The sequence below is a fragment of the Argentina silus genome, assembly GCF_951799395.1.
Source record: "Argentina silus genome assembly, contig: scaffold_523, whole genome shotgun sequence".
In the NCBI taxonomy this organism is placed as follows: Eukaryota; Metazoa; Chordata; class Actinopteri; order Argentiniformes; family Argentinidae; genus Argentina; species Argentina silus.
Window position 1 is genome coordinate 1 of NW_028152514.1, and position 18,117 is coordinate 18,117.

The window sequence follows — 18,117 nt, forward strand, 5'->3', positions numbered from 1 at the left end:
CCCATCACCTGTCCATTCCCATGGCAACACGTTGTTGAGCGTCGTTAGTTAATAGATTACTGTAGTAGATTAAACGTGTCTCTGTGTGTCTGTGTGTGTCCTGTGTGTCTGTGTGTCTGTGTGTCTGTGTGTCTCTGTGTGTGTGTGTGTGTCTGTGTGTGTCTGTGTGTCTGTGTGTCTGTGTGTGTCTGTGTGTGTCTGTGTGTCTGTGTGTGTCTGTGTGTCTGTGTGTGTCTGTGTGTGTCTGTGTGTGTCTGTGTGTGTGTGTCTGTGTGTGTCTGTGTGTGTCTGTGTGTCTGTGTGTGTGTCTGTGTGTGTGTCTCTGTGTGTGTGTCTCTGTGTGTGTGTGTGTGTCTGTGTGTGTCTGTGTGTGTCTGTGTGTGTGTGTGTGTGTGTGCGTGTGTGTGTCTGTGTGTCTGTGTGTGTGTGCGTGCGCGTGCGCGTGTGTGTGTGTGTGCGTGCATGCACACCCTTCGCCATCCTGTCATTACTCTGGCATGTGTGTTGTGTGTTTATGTTAAGTAGAATGGTGGTGGTTTCTGTGTGTCCTCCTGGGAGGCTGCTGGAGGTAGACATCGGAGAACAGGGGAGGCTGCTGGAGGTAGACATCGGAGAACAGGGGAGGCTGCTGGAGGTAGACATCGGAGAGATGGGCTCATTGTAATGCATGGAATGGGATGAGGAATGGTATCGAAAATGTGTGTATTTAACACCATCCCATGCATTCCAATGAGCCGTCCTCTGATGTCCACCAGCCTCCCCTCCAGCAGAAATCAGAAAGTAGAGAATGTCTCTGATTTGTTGTATGAACCTTTATTTTGTCTCGTTACCATGGTGCCCCATTTTTACACCACAGGAACAGAACAATCAGTTACACACACACACACATCAGAAAACAGAACAATCAGTTACACACACACACATTAGAAAACAGAACAATCAGTTACACACACACACATCAGAAAACAGAAACATTCAGATGATCTCCTAGTCAGGTCTGGTTGGAGTCTGTAGTCAGGTCTGGTTGTAGTCAGGTCTGGTTGGAGTCTGTAGTCAGGTCTGGTTGGAGTCTGTCGTAGGTCTGGTTGGAGTCTGTAGTCAGGTCTGGTTGTAGTCTGTAGTAGGTCTGGTTGTAGTCTGTAGTCAGGTCTGGTTGTAGTCAACGTTGTTTCCTACATTTCCCAGGATCCTCCTCGGTGTCATCCATGGTGAGTTTCCACAGGAGCTCAGAGGACGCCCCGGTCCCCCCCCCCCGTCCCCCCGCGCCGCCGGCCTGAATCCGCCCCCACCGAGTCCTCCCCCTCCAAGGTGAGGTTCTTTGTCTTCTTCTCCTCCTCCTCCTCCTCCTTCTCCTTCTCCTCCTTCCTCTCCTCCATCTGTGTGTTTCTGTCTGAATCATGACAGTGTGTTGTTCAGATGAGGCTGGTCAACTGTCAGTCTTCTATCTAATCTTCTATCCAGAGGCAGATGTTAGGAGATCCAGATCTTCTATCCAGATGTTAGGAGACTTATAGATGACTTTTAGTTTATAGTCTCGTCTCTCTCTCTCTCTCTCTCTCTCTCTCTCTCTCTGTCTCTCTCTCTCCCAGATGATGTCTAAACATCTGGACAGCCCCCCCGCCATCCCCCCCCGTCAGCCCACCACCACGCCCCGGTGGAGAGGCGACCCCCCCGCCAGCCCCCCCACCCTGCCCCCCCGGGAGCCCCTGAGAACGCCGGACGTCTTCAGCTCCCCCCTGCACCTGCAGCCCCCCCCCCAGGGCCGCGCCCGCAGCGAACTCAGCCAAGCCTTCTTCCCCCCCTCCTCCTCCGTCTCCTCCTCCCCCTTCGGCCCCCTGACCCCCCCGCCCCCCCCCCACGCCCTCCCCCTCGCTGGGGCCTCGGAAACACCTGCCCTCCCCGCCCCTCCCCTCCTTGATGCTGGCCCCCCCCCCCCCCCTCCGCCCTCCTCCCAGACTGCGACCCCCCCCTCCCCCCCGGGGCCGCTGGACCCCCCGTCCCCCCCCGCCAGAGCAGCAGCGGCGTCTCTGCCCCCCAGGCCATCCCCAAACTGCCCCCCAAAACCTACAAAAGGGAGTCGGTGCCCCCCTCCCTCCGCCGGGACAGTCTGCCCCTGCTGGAGAACGCCAACCCCTCCTAAGACTGCTGGGGGGGCGGGCGGCGGGCGCGGGCGGCGAGGTGGCGAAGGTAACACTAAAGACTTCAGAACAAAAGAAAAGAAAAGAAATCATAAACGACACAAACTTTGAGAAACTAAAGCGAGTGTAGGCGTGTTCCTGCCTCCTGGAGACTATTGTCATGGAGAGTATCGTCACGGCGACTAACGTCATGTGCCCTTAAAGAGAACAGGAAACATGATTGTCTTATTTGTCCTTCAGACACGGCGTGGGAGGGGCCTGTCTGTCTGTCTGTCTGTCTGTCTGTCTGTCTGTATGTTGTTCGTCATCGTCAGATGTTTATTTCATTTAGTTTTTTTCGTAAATCGATTGTCTGTGAGCTGATTGGCCTGCCAACGCACATACGCTACAACCATGAACCACACCAACCACATGAACCACCAACCACAAACCTCAAGAACCATGAACCACACCAACCACAAACCACACGAACCACAAACCAAACAAACCACAAACCACACCAACCACAAACCACACGAACCACAAACCAAACAAACCACAAACCACACCAACCACAAACCACACGAACCACAAACCAAACAAACCACAAACCACACCAACCACAAACCACACCAACCACAAACCAAACAAACCACACCAACCACAAACCACATGAACCATGAACCACATGAACCACACAAACCACACGAACCATGAACCACACAAACCATCATGAACCACGAACCTTCATTAACCACATGAACCACGAACAATGAACCACACTAACCATGAACCACCAAAATGCCATCATGTTAAATGGTGTCAGGCCTTGTGTGTGTAGAGTCTGTCGATCGGCCGAGGTGGGCGGTGGGGTGGTGTGTGGGTGTGGGTGAGGTGGGGTCGTGTGTGTGTGTGTGTGTGTGTGTGTGTGTGTGTGTGTGTGTGTGTGTGTGTGTGTGTGTGTGTGTGTGTGTGTGTGTGTGTGTGTGTGTGTGTGTGTGTGTGTGTGTGTGTGTGTGTGTGTGTGTGTGTGTGTGTGTGTGTGTGTGTGTGTGTGTGTGTGTGTGTGTGTAAGGTGAGGTGAGGTGGGGTGGGGTGGGGTGGGGTGTGTGTGTGTGGGTGAGGTGGAGTGTGTGTGAGATGGGGTGTGTGTGTGTGTATATGTGTAGGTGGGGTGTGTGTGTGTGTGTGTGGGTGCCCGTCGTGGACAGAGTGATTTCAGGTACCCTGCCCTACCCTTCCACACCAAAGAGGTACTTTAAAAGTTTGAAGAAACTGAGAGAAGAAGAGTTGGTGTGTGACTGTCCTGTTGTTGTCTGTTTTCTCTGATTCATTTCTGTTTTTGCCAATGATGATGTAAAGAAAATGAAACGATTGCCTTCTTTAAACAAGGGAATAAAAGGGTTTCTGCCACTTGAAGCCTCAACCTCAGGGGTTCACCGTCAATGCTGTTGAACTGCTGGAGCTGAAAGTCTATATTCTATATATCTATACTAGATCTGCTCTCTCGGTCAGGGGTGTCAGCCGCCATTTTGGTCCCAGCGGCCATTTTGTCTTCTCTAAGGTCAGGAGCGTCACACGCCATGGACAGCTTCTCAGATATGATATGTTATGAAGTATGTTGTAATGTTTGCGTTGTCATGCCTACCAGGTTGTATTTGGTGTTAGTCCTTCTGTTTTGTGTGCAAGAGGTGTTTAGTGTTATTATTTTATTATTTTATAAAAACACTTAAAATCATGAACGTTTGACAACCTGCTCTAGGGTAGATACAGGTGTTCTAGGGTATATACAGACAGGTGTTCTAGGGTAGATACAGACAGGTGTTCTAGGGTATATACAGACAGGTGTTCTAGGGTATATACAGACAGGTGCTCTAGGGTAGATACAGGTGTTCTAGGGTAGATACAGGTGTTCTAGGGTATATACAGACAGGTGTTCTAGGGTAGATACAGGTGTTCTAGGGTAGATACAGGTGTTCTAGGGTATATACAGACAGGTGTTCTAGGGTAGATACAGGTGTTCTAGGGTATATACAGACAGGTGTTCTAGGGTATATACAGACAGGTGTTCTAGGGTAGATACAGACAGGTGTTCTAGGGTAGATACAGACAGGTGTTCTAGGGTAGATACAGACAGGTGTTCTAGGGTAGATACAGGTGTTCTAGGGTAGATACAGACAGGTGTTCTAGGGTATATACAGACAGGTGTTCTAGGGTAGATACAGGTGTTCTAGGGTAGATACAGACAGGTGTTCTAGGGTAGATACAGGTGTTCTAGGGTATATACAGACAGGTGTTCTAGGGTAGATACAGGTGTTCTAGGGTATATACAGACAGGTGTTCTAGGGTAGATACAGGTGTTCTAGGGTAGATACAGACAGGTGTTCTAGGGTAGATACAGGCAGGTGTTCTAGGGTAGATACAGACAGGTGTTCTAGGGTAGATACAGGCAGGTGTTCTAGGGTAGATACAGACAGGTGTTCTAGGGTAGATACAGTTGTGAGGGTAGATACAGACAAGTGTTCTAGGGTAGATACAGGTGTTCTAGGGTAGATACAGACAGGTGTTCTACGGTAGATAAAGGTGTTCTAGGGTAGATACAGACAGGTGTTCTAGGGTAGATACAGTTGTGAGGGTAGATACAGACAGGTGAGAGGGTATATACAGGTGTTCTAGGGTAGATACAGACAGGTGTTCTAGGGTAGATACAGACAGGTGTGAGGGTAGATACAGACAGGTGAGAGGGTATATTCAGATGTGAGGGTATATACAGGTGTTCTAGTGTAGATACAGACAGGTGTGAGGGTATATTCAGGTGTGAGGGTAGATACAGACAGGTGTTTTAGGGTAGATACAGACAGGTGTGAGGGTATATTCAGGTGTGAGGGTAGATACAGACAGGTGTTTTAGGGTAGATACAGACAGGTGTGAGGGTAGATACAGACAGGTGTGAGGGTATATACAGGTATGAGGGTAGATACAGACAGGTGTGAAGGTATATACAGGTATGAGGGTATATACAGGTATAAGGGTAGATACAGACAGGTGTGAGGGTATATACAGGTATGAGGGTATATACAGGTATGAGGGTAGATACAGACAGGTATGAGGGTATATACAGGTATGAGGGTAGATACAGACAGGTGTGAGGGTATATAGAGGTATGAGGGTAGATACAGACAGGTGTGAAGGTATATACAGGTATGAGGGTATATACAGGTATGAGGGTAGATACAGACAGGTGTGAGGGTATATACAGGTATGAGGGTATATACAGGTGTGAGGGTAGATACAGGTATGAAGGTAGATACCGGTATGAGGGTAGATATAGACAGGTGTGAGGGTAGATATAGACAGGTGTGAGGGTAGATACAGGTATGAGGGTAGATACAGACAGGTGTGAGGGTAGATACAGACAGGTGTGAGGGTAGATACAGGTATGAGGGTAGATACAGACAGGTGTGAGGGTAGATACAGACAGGTGTGAGGGTATATACAGGTATGAGGGTAGATACAGACAGGTATGAGGGTAGATACAGACAGGTATGAGGGTAGATACAGACAGGTATGAGGGTAGATACAGACAGGTATGAGGGTATATACAGGTATGAGGGTATATACAGGTATGAGGGTAGATACAGACAGGTATGAGGGTATATACAGACAGGTATGAGGGTAGATACAGACAGGTATGAGGGTAGATACAGACAGGTATGAGGGTAGATACAGACAGGTATGAGGGTAGATACAGACAGGTATGAGGGTAGATACAGACAGGTATGAGGGTAGATACAGACAGGTATGAGGGTAGATACAGACAGGTATGAGGGTAGATGCCTCTCAGACTGTGTTCATGCCTCCTGTCTGCAGCTGAGTATGGATGACCTATGACCTAAAGGCAGGGAAGCTGTTTGATCCCATTCCTCACTCCATACCATGTATTACAATGAGCCTGTCCTCTGATTTCTACCTCCACCAGCCTCCCCTGCATCCCAGTGACCAGTCATCAACACTACAGTAACAGTCCCATACCTCCCTCCACTGGACAGACAGGGGATTGCTTGTGTCTGTATTTAGGGGGCAGGAAGTCAGTTTCAGGTAAGGCCACACCGTAGGGGAAGTGTTTTGGGGAGAGGGTCTTCCCAAGGATCCCACTTTGCATCTTCCCATCAGAAACACCCTGCTGATCACTTCCTGTCATGTCAGATGAGATAATGCAGCAGGGAGATAGGGCTAGGGAGGCTGTGTGTCAGGGGAGGCTGGTGGAGGTAGAAATCAGAGGATGGGCTCATTGTAATGCATGGAATGGAATGAGGAACGTGTGTTTGATACCATTCCTGGTTCCATACCATGCATTTACAATGAGCCCCATCCTCCCATTTCCACCTCAATTTCTACCTCCACCAGCCTCCTGTGCTGTGTGTAATATTGTAGTATTGTGATCTTGTTGTCTAGGTGATTGGGTGTAGGGGGACACAAACAACCAACTGTACTTGACATCGTCAGCAGTGACAAGTGTGTTTTATTAGAAAAGGAAAACAGAAACAGAAACAGATCTCTGACGACAACTTAGAAGACATTCTGGGAACAAAACCTTCACATACCAGAAATCCCCAACACCGTAGGCAGCTGTGTGTCAGGGGAGGCTGCTGGAGGTAGAAATCGGAGGACGGGCTCATTGTGATGCATGGAATGGAGTCAAACGTGTGTTTGATCCTATTCCGTTCCATGCATTATAATGAGCCGTCCTCCGATTCCTACCTCTGCCAGCCTCCCCTGGTTGTGTGTCCTCAACATAACCATGACAACAGTCTCATCAGTAGAGAGGAGGAGCCTCATCCCAACAGTCTCCTCCTTCCTAGCGTCCTACTCAAAGGAAGCGAGGACAGAGGAGACAAGGACAGAGGAAGTAGTGAAGGCTGTAGGGATGCGACCAGCGTCTCTCCTCTCAACGATCTAAAATCACATGACACGGCGGACGCCTCCTTATTGGCCCCCGGCGGGTTGCCCTGGTGACCTGGGGTTGCCAGGGTTACTGTCCACCAGACTCTGGACCCGGGCCAGGATGATCTCGTTGCCGCTGCCGCAGTCCTCCCGTCCGTAGGGGGCGCTAACCGTTAGCACGTTAGCCACGCGCAGTGCCTCCCCCTCCACCGTCACAGGGACCCGGTTCTTCTCCAGCCACAGACGGAGGCTCTCCCTGCGGAGGTGCAGTTCCTCTGGGCTGAGGGGGGGCAGCAGCGCCCCCTGGGGGGAGAAGATGGCCCTCAGCCTCGCCCCGGTCCCCTCGTCCCCCTGCTGGAGGACCTCCACTTCCTCCACCGCCTGGCCCATCACCACACGCACACACGCCTGGCCCCCCGCCTGGAAACTCACCAAAACCATACTTGGGGGGAGAGAGGGAGGGGGAGAGAGAGAGAGAAAATGAATAGGGAATAATGATTTGGGTAATTGCAGGTACATATCCAACCCCAGCTGTGACGAGGCTTCCATTCAGATGTACATGAGGATATTGTGTGTGTAATAATCATTGGACATCCTAAAATGATGCACACAACATCCACATGTAATATATACTCCTAGTGGCAGACGGGGCCTGTGTATATCCCAGGTGTATGTATGTATGTATGTATACACACACATACATATATATATACATACACACACACACACCAGGTATACATCATGTCAGATATACAGAAGAACCCTGTAGGGCCTTGGGCTCAGTAACCATGACTATGGTGTTAGCTGCTGGCGGACATATTTAATGACCTTGACAATCCATCACTTCCTGTCTTGAAGCGGAAGTGACAGTGTCAGTACCGGCCTTGGTGGGGATGATCTGGGGCTGCTGCCGCTACACAATCAATCAATCAATCAATATTTATATAGTGCCTTTCATACAAAATTGCAATACAAGGTGCTTAACAATAAAATTGAAAATACATAAGTACAGAACATACAAGCATACATACATACATAGAGAATAGAAATAGAAATAATAATGGATTAAGAGGGTAAATAAAAAGAAAACAATAATAGAAGTGTAAATGGATTAAGAGAAAGCTGAGCTAAAAAGGTGTGTCTTGAGGTTTCTTTTTAAAAGTGTTAATGGATTGTGACACCCTGAGCTCCTGAGGTTAGGGTTAGGGTTAGGGTTAGGGTTATTCCAGAGGCGAGGACCAGAGACACTAAAAGCTGCCCCTCCGTATGTCTTTGTCCTCGCCCCGGGTGTGACTAAAAGACCAGTGTCAGAGGACCTGAGAGGTCTCGATGGACTGGAAACCGAGAGCATATCTGACAGGTATTCAGGCGCTAGACCATTTAGTGATTTGAACACCAGTAAAAGGATCTTGAAATCAATTCTAAAACTGACAGGCAGCCAAAGAGACTTTAGGACAGGAGAGATGTGTGCTCTCCTTCTGGTCTTGGTCAGTGGGCCTGCTGCTGCAGTCTGAATGATGTGCAGCTGGTTTATAGTTTTCTTAGGTTGAGCAGAGAAGAGAGCATCGCACCTGTCATTGTTTTATTATCATTAGATTGTGTAGAACTGTCGATTTGTTTGATTGAGGAGCTAGACTGTCACAAGCATTTCACTGCATCGTTTACGGATTCGATGTCCGTGACGAATCAAGGAAAGGCCGGTACCTGGCGGAGACCGGGTCCACGGTGTAGAGCCAGCCCCGGTGCTGCTGCCTCTCCCGGGCGGCGACCCTCACCTCCTGGTTGACGTATCTGCTCCAGTCCAGCGGCGTCCGCTGGCGCCACTCACACATGACGGCTCAGAACGAGACCCACCAGACAACCACAAACCAAGGAACTCACACGTCGGAATGGATCTCCAGATCGGACCGCTACCAGTGAGGCACACGGACAAAAACAAGCGCTGGACGCGTCGGTGCGACGCTCAATTGTTTCTGAGGAAACAAAGACGCAGGTGAATCTGTTCCGGAGACCTGATCGCATTCACACCTGAGGCTGGATGAGTTACTGAACAGCTGATGACAGTATGTGGTTCTGGTGTGTTGTGTGAAAATGTTGATGTGTCGTCTGAAATGATTCCAGAAGTAGCATGTTACATCTTTAGATTAGATTAGATTCAACTTTATTGTCATTGTGCAGAGTACAAGTACAGAGATAACGAAATGCAGTTAGCGTCTAACCAGAAGTGCAAAATAGCAGAAAGTGCAATGAACAGTATTTACAGGTAGTGCAGTATATGAGCAGTAAGTAGTGCAGTATAATATAAGCAGTGCAGTATAGCAGTATATGAGTAACAGTTGCATTATAGCAGAGTAAATAAGTTACAGTATGAACAGTGTAGCAGCATATGAGCTGTATAGTAATGCAGTCTAGCAGTATATATGTATTAACAGTAACATGAGGTAGATAGCAGAATAAATATAAATATGGAATGCCGTATGAACAGTATAAACAGGTATGTACAGTATGTGCAGAGTATTAACAGTAGTATTAAGAAAATATAAGGATATGTGCATTATGTGCATTATGAACAGTATGAACAGATATGTACAGAAGAGCAGTGGTATTGAGTAAGAGCAGGGGAGGGGAGTAATAGTGCAATTGTCCGGGTGGGGGGGGGGGGAGGGGTTGCAGGGGTAGTAGGTTGTCAGGTAGGTGCAGGGTGACAGCCGCAGGGAAGAAGCTGCCTCTGAACCTGCTGGTTCGGGTGTGGAGAGACCTGTAGCGCCTCCCGGAGGGGAGTGGGGTGAAAAGTCTGTGGTTGGGGTGAGAAATGTCCTTGACGATGCTGCGTGCCTTACGCAAGCATCGTTGGCCTGGACAGCCTCAATGGAGGGGAGTGAGGAACCGGTGATGCGGTTCCTCCTAAAGACCTCTTCACCCCCACTACCCCCCTGTACTAACCCTAACCCCTGTACTAACCCTAACCCTAGAGACCTCTTCACCCCCACTACCCCCCTGTACTAACCCTAGAGACCTCTTCACCCTCACTACCCCCCTGTACTAACCCTAGAGACCTCTTCACCCCCTCTACCCCCCTGTACTAACCCTAACCCTAGGGACCTCTTCACCCCCTCTACCCCTCTGTACTAACCCTAACCCTAGAGACCTCTTCACCCCCACTACCCCCCTGTAATAACCCTAACCCTAACCCTAGAGACCTCTTCACCCCCACTACCCCCCTGTACTAACCCTAACCCTAACCCTAGAGACCTCTTCACCCCCACTACCCCCCTGTACTAACCCTAACCCTAGAGACCTCTTCACCCCCACTACCCCCCTGTGCAGGAGTTTCTCTCCTATTAATAAATTAAAAAAATCCTTCTTCTAGCATTGTGACTGCCTATGGCCCTAACCCCTAACCCCTAACCCCTAACCCTCACCCCTAACCCTAACCCTGGTCCTAGCATAGATGTCTTATAATGACTGATGTTCAGATGATTCACTTACTTAAACAAATGGATTTGTTGTCAGTCTCTTTGGATAAAGACGTCTGTAAATGTAAATGTAGTGTAATGTATGTTTCCTTCGCGCATGCGCAGGTCGGCCGTCCCCGTCAGTGACGAGCAGGTCGGTGTTCGGTGGATCATGTCTCGACACGGGCGGCGTGGAGGAGGTACATTAACGGCTTTAACCGGTTTTAACTCAAATAAACGTTGCTCGAAAAGTGTAATCTTACCGAAAAGCAGGACAACGATATATTATGACAGTGGTATAACGTCAAGGTAAGCTAGTTAGCTCGCTAGCTGCTGCCTGCTAGCAGTGCAGTAATGGCGCCTGCAGGCTCAGGCGGTTAGCCGCTCCGTCCTCCGCCGCGCCGCCGCGCCGCGCCGCCGCCTCCAGGTCTGGTGCCTCTAGTTTAAACACTATTGGTCCTGGTCTGTCTGCGGTAAGCCGCTCCGTCCTCCGCCGCGCCGCGCCGCCAGGTCTGGTGCCTCTAGTTTAAACACTATTGGTCCTGGTCTGTCTGCGGTAAGCCGCTCCGTCCTCCGCCGCGCCGCCGCGCCGCGCCGCCGCCTCCAGGTCTGGTGCCTCTAGTTTAAACACTATTGGTCCTGGTCTGTCTGCGGTAAGCCGCTCCGTCCTCCGCCGCGCCGCGCCGCCAGGTCTGGTGCCTCTAGTTTAAACACTATTGGTCCTGGTCTGTCTGCGGTAAGCCGCTCCGTCCTCCGCCGCGCCGCGCCGCCGCCTCCAGGTCTGGTGCCTCTAGTTTAAACACTATTGGTCCTGGTCTGTCTGCGGTTAGCCGCTCCGTCCTCCGCCGCGCCGCGCCGCGCCGCCGCCGCCTCCAGGTCTGGTGCCTCTAGTTTAAACACTATTGGTCCTGGTCTGTCTGCGGTAAGCTGCCTAAAGTGATGTGCGGGTCCGCCAGTGTTGACCCGTCCTCCCCCTCCCCGGCGGTGTTGACGTGTCCTCTTTATAGTGTTTAAATTATTATAACTTGTGTCGATAAATGCAGCTCATTGTCGGACACAGACACACATATCTCAGTCATATCTCAGTCATATCTCAGTCATATCTCAGTCATATCTCTGGTTCGGAGGAAGTGCCTCAACGCGCATCCCTCCTCCTCAACACACAACATGCTGCTGTAGGAGTCCTGTGTGCTGTGATGACCTTATTACAATGATATCTTTATCGGTTGTTATCTTATAAACAGGTTATATCTGTGTTATAGACAGGTTATATCTGCAGGGAGGGGGGAGATAGACCGTTATATACTGTATGTGTTATAGACAGGTTATAACAGTGTGATAGACAGGTTGTTACAGGCAGGTTGTTATAGACAGGTTATAACAGTGTGTTATCTGTCCTCAGAGACGAAGGTGTATGTGGGTAACCTGGGGACAGGCGCGGGGAAGGGGGAGATCGACCGGGCGTTCGGGTTCTACGGGCCTCTGAGGACCGTGTGGATCGCCAGGAACCCTCCGGGCTTCGCCTTCGTGGAGTACGAGGACACGCGTGACGCAGAGGATGCTGTCAGGGGCATGGATGGGAAGTAAGTCTGGTTACCACGACTACCTCCCCAGACCCAGGCCCTGGTTACCACGACTACTACCTACCCAGGGGCTGGTAACCATGACAACTACCTACCCAGGCCCTGGTTACCACGACTACTACCAACCCAGGCCCTGGTTACCATGACTATTACAGACCCAGGCCCTGGTAACCATGACTACCACCTACCCAGGGGCTGATAACCATGACTACTATCCAGATGCTGAACCCCTAGTAGCTACCAAACACTGACCTGCAGGCCGAGGCCTGGCCTGGCCAGGAGCTGCTCAGACACTGACCTGCAGGCCGAGGCCTGGCCTGGCCAGGAGCTGCTCAGACACTGACCTGCAGGCCGAGGCCTGGCCTGGCCAGGAGCTGCTCAGACACTGACCTGCAGGCCGAGGCCTGGCCTGGCCAGGAGCTGCTCAGACACTGACCTGCAGGCCGAGGCCTGGCCTGGCCAGGAGCTGCTCAGACACTGACCTGCAGGCCGAGGCCTGGCCTGGCCAGGAGCTGCTCAGACACTGACCTGCAGGCCGAGGCCTGGCCTGGCCAGGAGCTGCTCAGACACTGTTGGCTTTTGCGAGTCAATAATGCCTTTTGCTCTTTGGAAATATTGAAGCCTTTATTTGTGTAATATTGTGTGTTGTTTGATTCCCTGAAATCAGCTGATCCCACCCAACATTCTGTCTCTGGTTCCAGGGTGTTAACTCTGTGTGTGTGTGTGTGTGTGTGTGTGTGTGTGTGTGTGTGTGTGTGTGTGTGTGTCAGGGTGATCTGCGGGTCCCGTGTGCGTGTGGAGCTGTCCACTGGGATGCCCCGTGGCTCCCGGTACGACCGGGCCAACATGAGCCGGGGGTTCGACCCCAACGACAAGTGTTATGAGTGTGGAGAGAAGGGCCACTACGCCTACGACTGCCACCGCTACAGCCACCGCCACGGCCAGCGCCACCGCCAACGCCAACGCCACAGCCGGTACCCTGCTCCTGCTCTCTCCTCCTGCTCCTGCTCTCTCCTCCTGCTCTCTCCTCCTGCTCTCTCCTCCTGCTCTCTCTTCCTGCTCTCTCCTCCTGCTCTCTCCTCCTGCTCCTGCTCTCTCCTCCTGCTCTCTCCTCCTGCTCCTGCTCTCTCCTCCTGCTCTCTCCTCCTGCTCCTGCTCTCTCCTCCTGCTCTCTCCTCCTGCTCTCTCCTCCTGCTCCTGCTCTCTCCTCCTGCTCTCTCTTCCTGCTCTCTCCTTCCTGTTCCTGCTCTCTCCTCCTGATCTGCTCTCTCCTCCTGCTCTCTCTTCCTGCTCTCTCCTCCTGCTCTCTCCTCCTGCTCTCTCCTCCTGCTCCTGCTCTCTCCTCCTGCTCTCTCCTCCTGCTCCTGCTCTCTCCTCCTGCTCTCTCTTCCTGCTCTCTCCTCCTGCTCTCTCCTCCTGCTCCTGCTCTCTCCTCCTGCTCTCTCTTCCTGCTCTCTCCTCCTGCTCCTGCTCTCTCCTCCTGCTCCTGCTCTCTCCTCCTGCTCCTGCTCTCTTCCTGCTCTCTCCTTCCTGTTCCTGCTCTCTCCTCCTGCTCCTGCTCTCTCCTTCCTGTTCCTGCTCTCTCCTTCCTGCTCTCTCCTCCTGTGGGTCTGGGCTGTTATGATCAGATTGTTAATGTGAAGATGAATATTAATCGTTCTAAGATCTTGACAAAACTGTCGCAGGTGTTTAACTGTTGTTGTTGTTGTTGTTGTTGCTGTTATTGTTGCTACTTTGTCTCTGTCTGACGCTTAAATCCCTATTGCAACAAGGATATTCTATTCATCTGAAATGTTATACATGTGCGATTATTATTATTTTTAATTTTTTTTGTAACAATTCACCCGGTCCAAAACATTTCAGGAGTGTCACTTCCTTAACGATATCACAAGGCATCTAGCTTCTCCTATTGGCCGAGAGCGGCTGGACAGCCAGACAGACAGCCCTCCTCTTGACCTCCTCGTGACCCCGCCCGCCGGCCAGAGGTCTAGCTGCTTCGTTAACGCCGCCACGCCGCCTATCCCCGTCAATTCGGCCGCCGTCAGTTTGGCGCCCACGGTGCCCATTGGTCCGTCTAGACAAACCCTCCTCCTCCTCCTCCTCCTCCTCGCCTCCATCAAGTCTCAATCAAGCGATTTGGGCTGTGTGTCTGAGAACACACACACACACACCGTGATGGTTTAGAACTCGAAGGACACGCGTCTAGACGTGAGGTGGGCGGCCGGTAGACCGACTAGATCTCCTAGAACCTTGGTCCTGAGGGCCGGCCCACCAGACCTCACCTGACCTCACCTGACCTCACCTGACCTGCACACTTGCAAGGTGTTATTTCCAATACCACTTCACCAGCGGAGGCGGGCGGAGGGCGGAGTCAGAGGACAGGCTGGCTGGAATTGGAACGCGTTTGATGCACTTCGTTCCATGCATTACAATGAGCCCGTCCTCCGACTTCTACCTCCGCCAGCCTCCCTGCAGTTAATGTTGTATTCTCTACTGTGTCCCCATGGCCTGCAGTAGAGAGAGAGAGAGAGAGAGACTGAGAGAGAGAGAGAGAGACTGAGAGAGAGAGAGAGAGACTGAGAGAGAGACTGAGAGAGAGAATGAGAGAGAGAGAGACTGAGAGAGTCCCAAGCAAACTTACACAACGTGTGTGTGTGTGTGTGTGTGTGTGTGTGTGTGTGTGTGAGAGAGAGAGAGAGAAACCTTCTCCTCTACTGTGGAGGAGCAGGACAGAGGCAGAGTAAGTGTTGGTCTTGTTGTGTGTTTCTGTCCTCCGCTGGGCCGAGTCTGAACTCTCCCCCCCCCCGCCCCTCTCCTCTCCCCCCTCCTCCCCCATCTGGTGTGCAGGTCCAGGTCTCATTCCAGGTCCAGAGGGAGGAGAGTCTCACGCTCACGTAGCCGCAGCCGTACCAGGAGGTCAGAACTACCTGTCTGTCTGTCTGTCTGTCTGTCTGTCTATCTATCTACTACTCTCCCCCTTTCTCCTCTCTCTCTGACAGCTTGTGTGTGTGTGTGTGTGTGTGTGTGTGTGTGTGTGTGTGTGTGTGTGTGTGTGTGTGTGTGTGTGTGTGTGTGTGTGTGTGTGTGTGTGTGTGTGTGTGTGTGTGTGTGTTCCAGGTCCAGGTCCTTCTCTCCTCAGCGTAGACGTCCTGGTTCTGTCAGAAGGTCCAGGTCCAACTCAGCCAAGAGGTCCAGGTACAATCATCTAGTATGAACACCCTCACGGTGGAGCTGTACTGCAGGCCTGCTGTTGGCACCAGCTCCACGTCTGGTTCACATGCGTGGTTCTGTCTCTTCAGGTCTGGCTCCCGGTCCCGACCCCGGTCCAGGTCCCGGTCCAGGTCAGGGTCTGCCAGGAGGAGCAGGTCAGAACCAACATCCCATAATAAACAAGGGCGACTTTATTCACCAAAACTCCATACATTATGATGCTTCATTTTGTAGCCAATCAGAGTGTTGTTGCTAGGTAAACACCACATGGAAGACTTAGCGCTCTGGGTGGTGAGGGTTCCGGAAGGCTTTGGCAGTTGGTGGGTTAGGAGAGGAAGAGAGAGGGACAGGAGAGAGGGACAGGAGAGAGACAGGAGAGGGAAGGGGGACAGGAGAGGGACAGGAGAGGGAAGGGGGACAGGAGAGAGGGACAGGAGAGGGAAGGGGGACAGGAGAGGGAAGGGGGACAGGAGAGAGACAGGAGAGGGAAGGGGGACAGGAGAGAGACAGGAGAGGGAAGGGGGACAGGAGAAGGAAGGGGGACAGGAGAGAGGGACAGGAGAGGGAAGGGGGACAGGAGAGAGAGACAGGAGAGGGACAGGAGAGAGAGACAGGAGAGGGACAGGAGAGGGAAGGGGGACAGGAGAGGGGGAGAGAGGGACAGGAGAGGGAAGGGGGACAGGAGAGAGGGAAGGGGGACAGGAGAGAGGGAAGGGGGACAGGAGAGGGAAGGGGGACAGGAGAGAGAGACAGGAGAGGGAAGGGGGACAGGAGAGGGAAGGGGGACAGGAGAGAGGGAAGGGGGACAGGGGAGAGGGACAGGAGAGGGAAGGGGGAGAGGGAAGGGGGACAGGAGAGAGGGACAGGAGAGGGAAGGGGGACAGGAGAGGGGGAGAGATTGGAAAAGGAGAGGGAAGGGGGACAGGAGAGAGGGACAGGAGAGGGAAGGGGGAGAGAGGGACAGGAGAGGGACAGGAGAGGGAAGGGGGACAGGAGAGGGAAGGGGGAGAGAGGGGGGACAGGAGAGAGGGACAGGAGAGGGAAGGGGGACAGGAGAGGGAAGGGGGACAGGAGAGAGACAGGAGAGGGAAGGGGGACAGGAGAGAGACAGGAGAGGGAAGGGGGACAGGAGAAGGAAGGGGGACAGGAGAGAGGGACAGGAGAGGGAAGGGGGACAGGAGAGAGAGACAGGAGAGGGACAGGAGAGAGAGACAGGAGAGGGACAGGAGAGGGAAGGGGGACAGGAGAGGGGGAGAGAGGGACAGGAGAGGGAAGGGGGACAGGAGAGAGGGAAGGGGGACAGGAGAGAGGGAAGGGGGACAGGAGAGGGAAGGGGGACAGGAGAGAGAGACAGGAGAGGGAAGGGGGACAGGAGAGGGAAGGGGGACAGGAGAGAGGGAAGGGGGACAGGGGAGAGGGACAGGAGAGGGAAGGGGGAGAGGGAAGGGGGACAGGAGAGAGGGACAGGAGAGGGAAGGGGGACAGGAGAGGGGGAGAGATTGGAAAAGGAGAGGGAAGGGGGACAGGAGAGAGGGACAGGAGAGGGAAGGGGGAGAGAGGGACAGGAGAGGGACAGGAGAGGGAAGGGGGAGAGAGGGACAGGAGAGGGACAGGAGAGAGAAGGGGGACAGGAGAGGGAAGGGGGACAGGAGAGGGGGAGAGATTGGAAAAGGAGAGGGAAGGGGGACAGGAGAGGAGTGACGTTGTGTGTTGTTGTGTGTTCCAGCCAGTCCAGCTCCAGGAGTCGGGACAGAGACCTCTGACCTCTGACCTCTTCTACAAGGTTCTGTTGCTTCCTGGCCTGTTAGATGAGTTGTTTGTTGTGAAGCCGTCCGTAGGCTGGGCTCTCCTCTTCTGTTTGGCCTGTTTCTGGGAGGGCTTTGTGACATCACTGAAACATCGTTGAAACCATGTAGAATCAAACCAGGCTTTGTTGTTGTTCCTGTTATTATCAGCTCATTAAAGTTTGACCTCCGGAACAACTGTGTTGATGGGACTGGTTTTGTGTGTGTGTGTGTGTGTGTGTGTGTTTTGTCATGCCTGGTGAATGTTGAGTCTCTTCCAACCACTAGAGGGCGATGTTAAACCTAGAGGATGTATTACCTCTGTCTCTCTCTCTGTCTCTCTCTCTCTCTGACAGCTGTTGTATGTGTTCCAGAACCTTCTCTCGAGTATGACCTTCAAACCTAACTGACTTGTGTTTCCTCAACGAACCGCTTTTTTTTGGATTTGGTACAAATCGTTGCATTTAAGCGTGTGATTTTAGTTTGTTATTATTTTAATTCAACAGACATTTTATATATAAAATGTATATCTATTATTTGTATGTACAGGAGAGCCGTATGACATGTATCACAGCTCTCCTCCTCCCAAGCTGAAACCAGGCCTCAGCTCCTCCAGACACTCCTTCCTGTGGCCTTTGTTATTAGGAGTGGATTGTTCAGGTTCATTTTTTAAATGTGCTTTAGTTTGTACAAATGAAAAGCGCTTCACAAATAAAATGTGTTATTATGATATGGATATGTAAGCACATGTTCAATGTTAAAGCACAACACACACACACACACAGACACACACAGGCGGGTGGCGGCAAAGTGAAAGAGATGAAGCTGAGTAGGAAGAGGAGGAGACGGTGGAAAGATGACCACTGATGCTGTTAGTTAATGATCTTCTGGCCTTGCTGCTCTGCCTGCTATTGATCCCAAGCCACTTTAATATGAACACACAGATTCAGGGAGTGTGTGTGTGTGAGTGAGAGAGAGAGAGTGTGTGTGAGTGAGAGAGAGTGTGTGTGTGAGTGAGAGAGAG

General features: G+C 51.9%; 2 protein-coding genes across 3 annotated transcripts; one reads left to right on the top strand and one right to left on the bottom strand.

Annotated features, from left to right (window-relative positions):
- Positions 1-6,827: 6,827 nt before the first annotated feature.
- Positions 6,828-8,976, bottom strand: gemin6 (gem (nuclear organelle) associated protein 6). The gene is made up of 2 exons (XM_083698023.1): positions 8,766-8,976; positions 6,828-7,503 (listed from the first exon to the last, which is right to left on the bottom strand). Exons 1-2 carry the CDS (start codon positions 8,891-8,893, stop codon positions 7,104-7,106), a joined length of 528 nt encoding a protein of 175 aa, XP_083554149.1. The 5' UTR covers positions 8,894-8,976; the 3' UTR covers positions 6,828-7,103.
- A 1,683-nt stretch (positions 8,977-10,659) lies between these two features.
- srsf7b (serine and arginine rich splicing factor 7b) lies at positions 10,660-17,291 on the top strand. Of its 2 annotated transcripts, none has more exons than XM_083698024.1 (7): positions 10,660-10,716; positions 11,919-12,099; positions 12,870-13,073; positions 14,947-15,016; positions 15,212-15,294; positions 15,399-15,464; positions 17,036-17,291. In XM_083698024.1, exons 1-7 carry the CDS (start codon positions 10,689-10,691, stop codon positions 17,070-17,072), a joined length of 669 nt encoding a protein of 222 aa, XP_083554150.1. In that variant the 5' UTR covers positions 10,660-10,688; the 3' UTR covers positions 17,073-17,291. The 2 variants fall into 2 exon arrangements, with proteins under 2 accessions (XP_083554150.1, XP_083554151.1); XM_083698025.1 differs by having other exon boundaries at positions 14,947-15,015; positions 15,217-15,294.
- Positions 17,292-18,117: the final 826 nt, after the last annotated feature.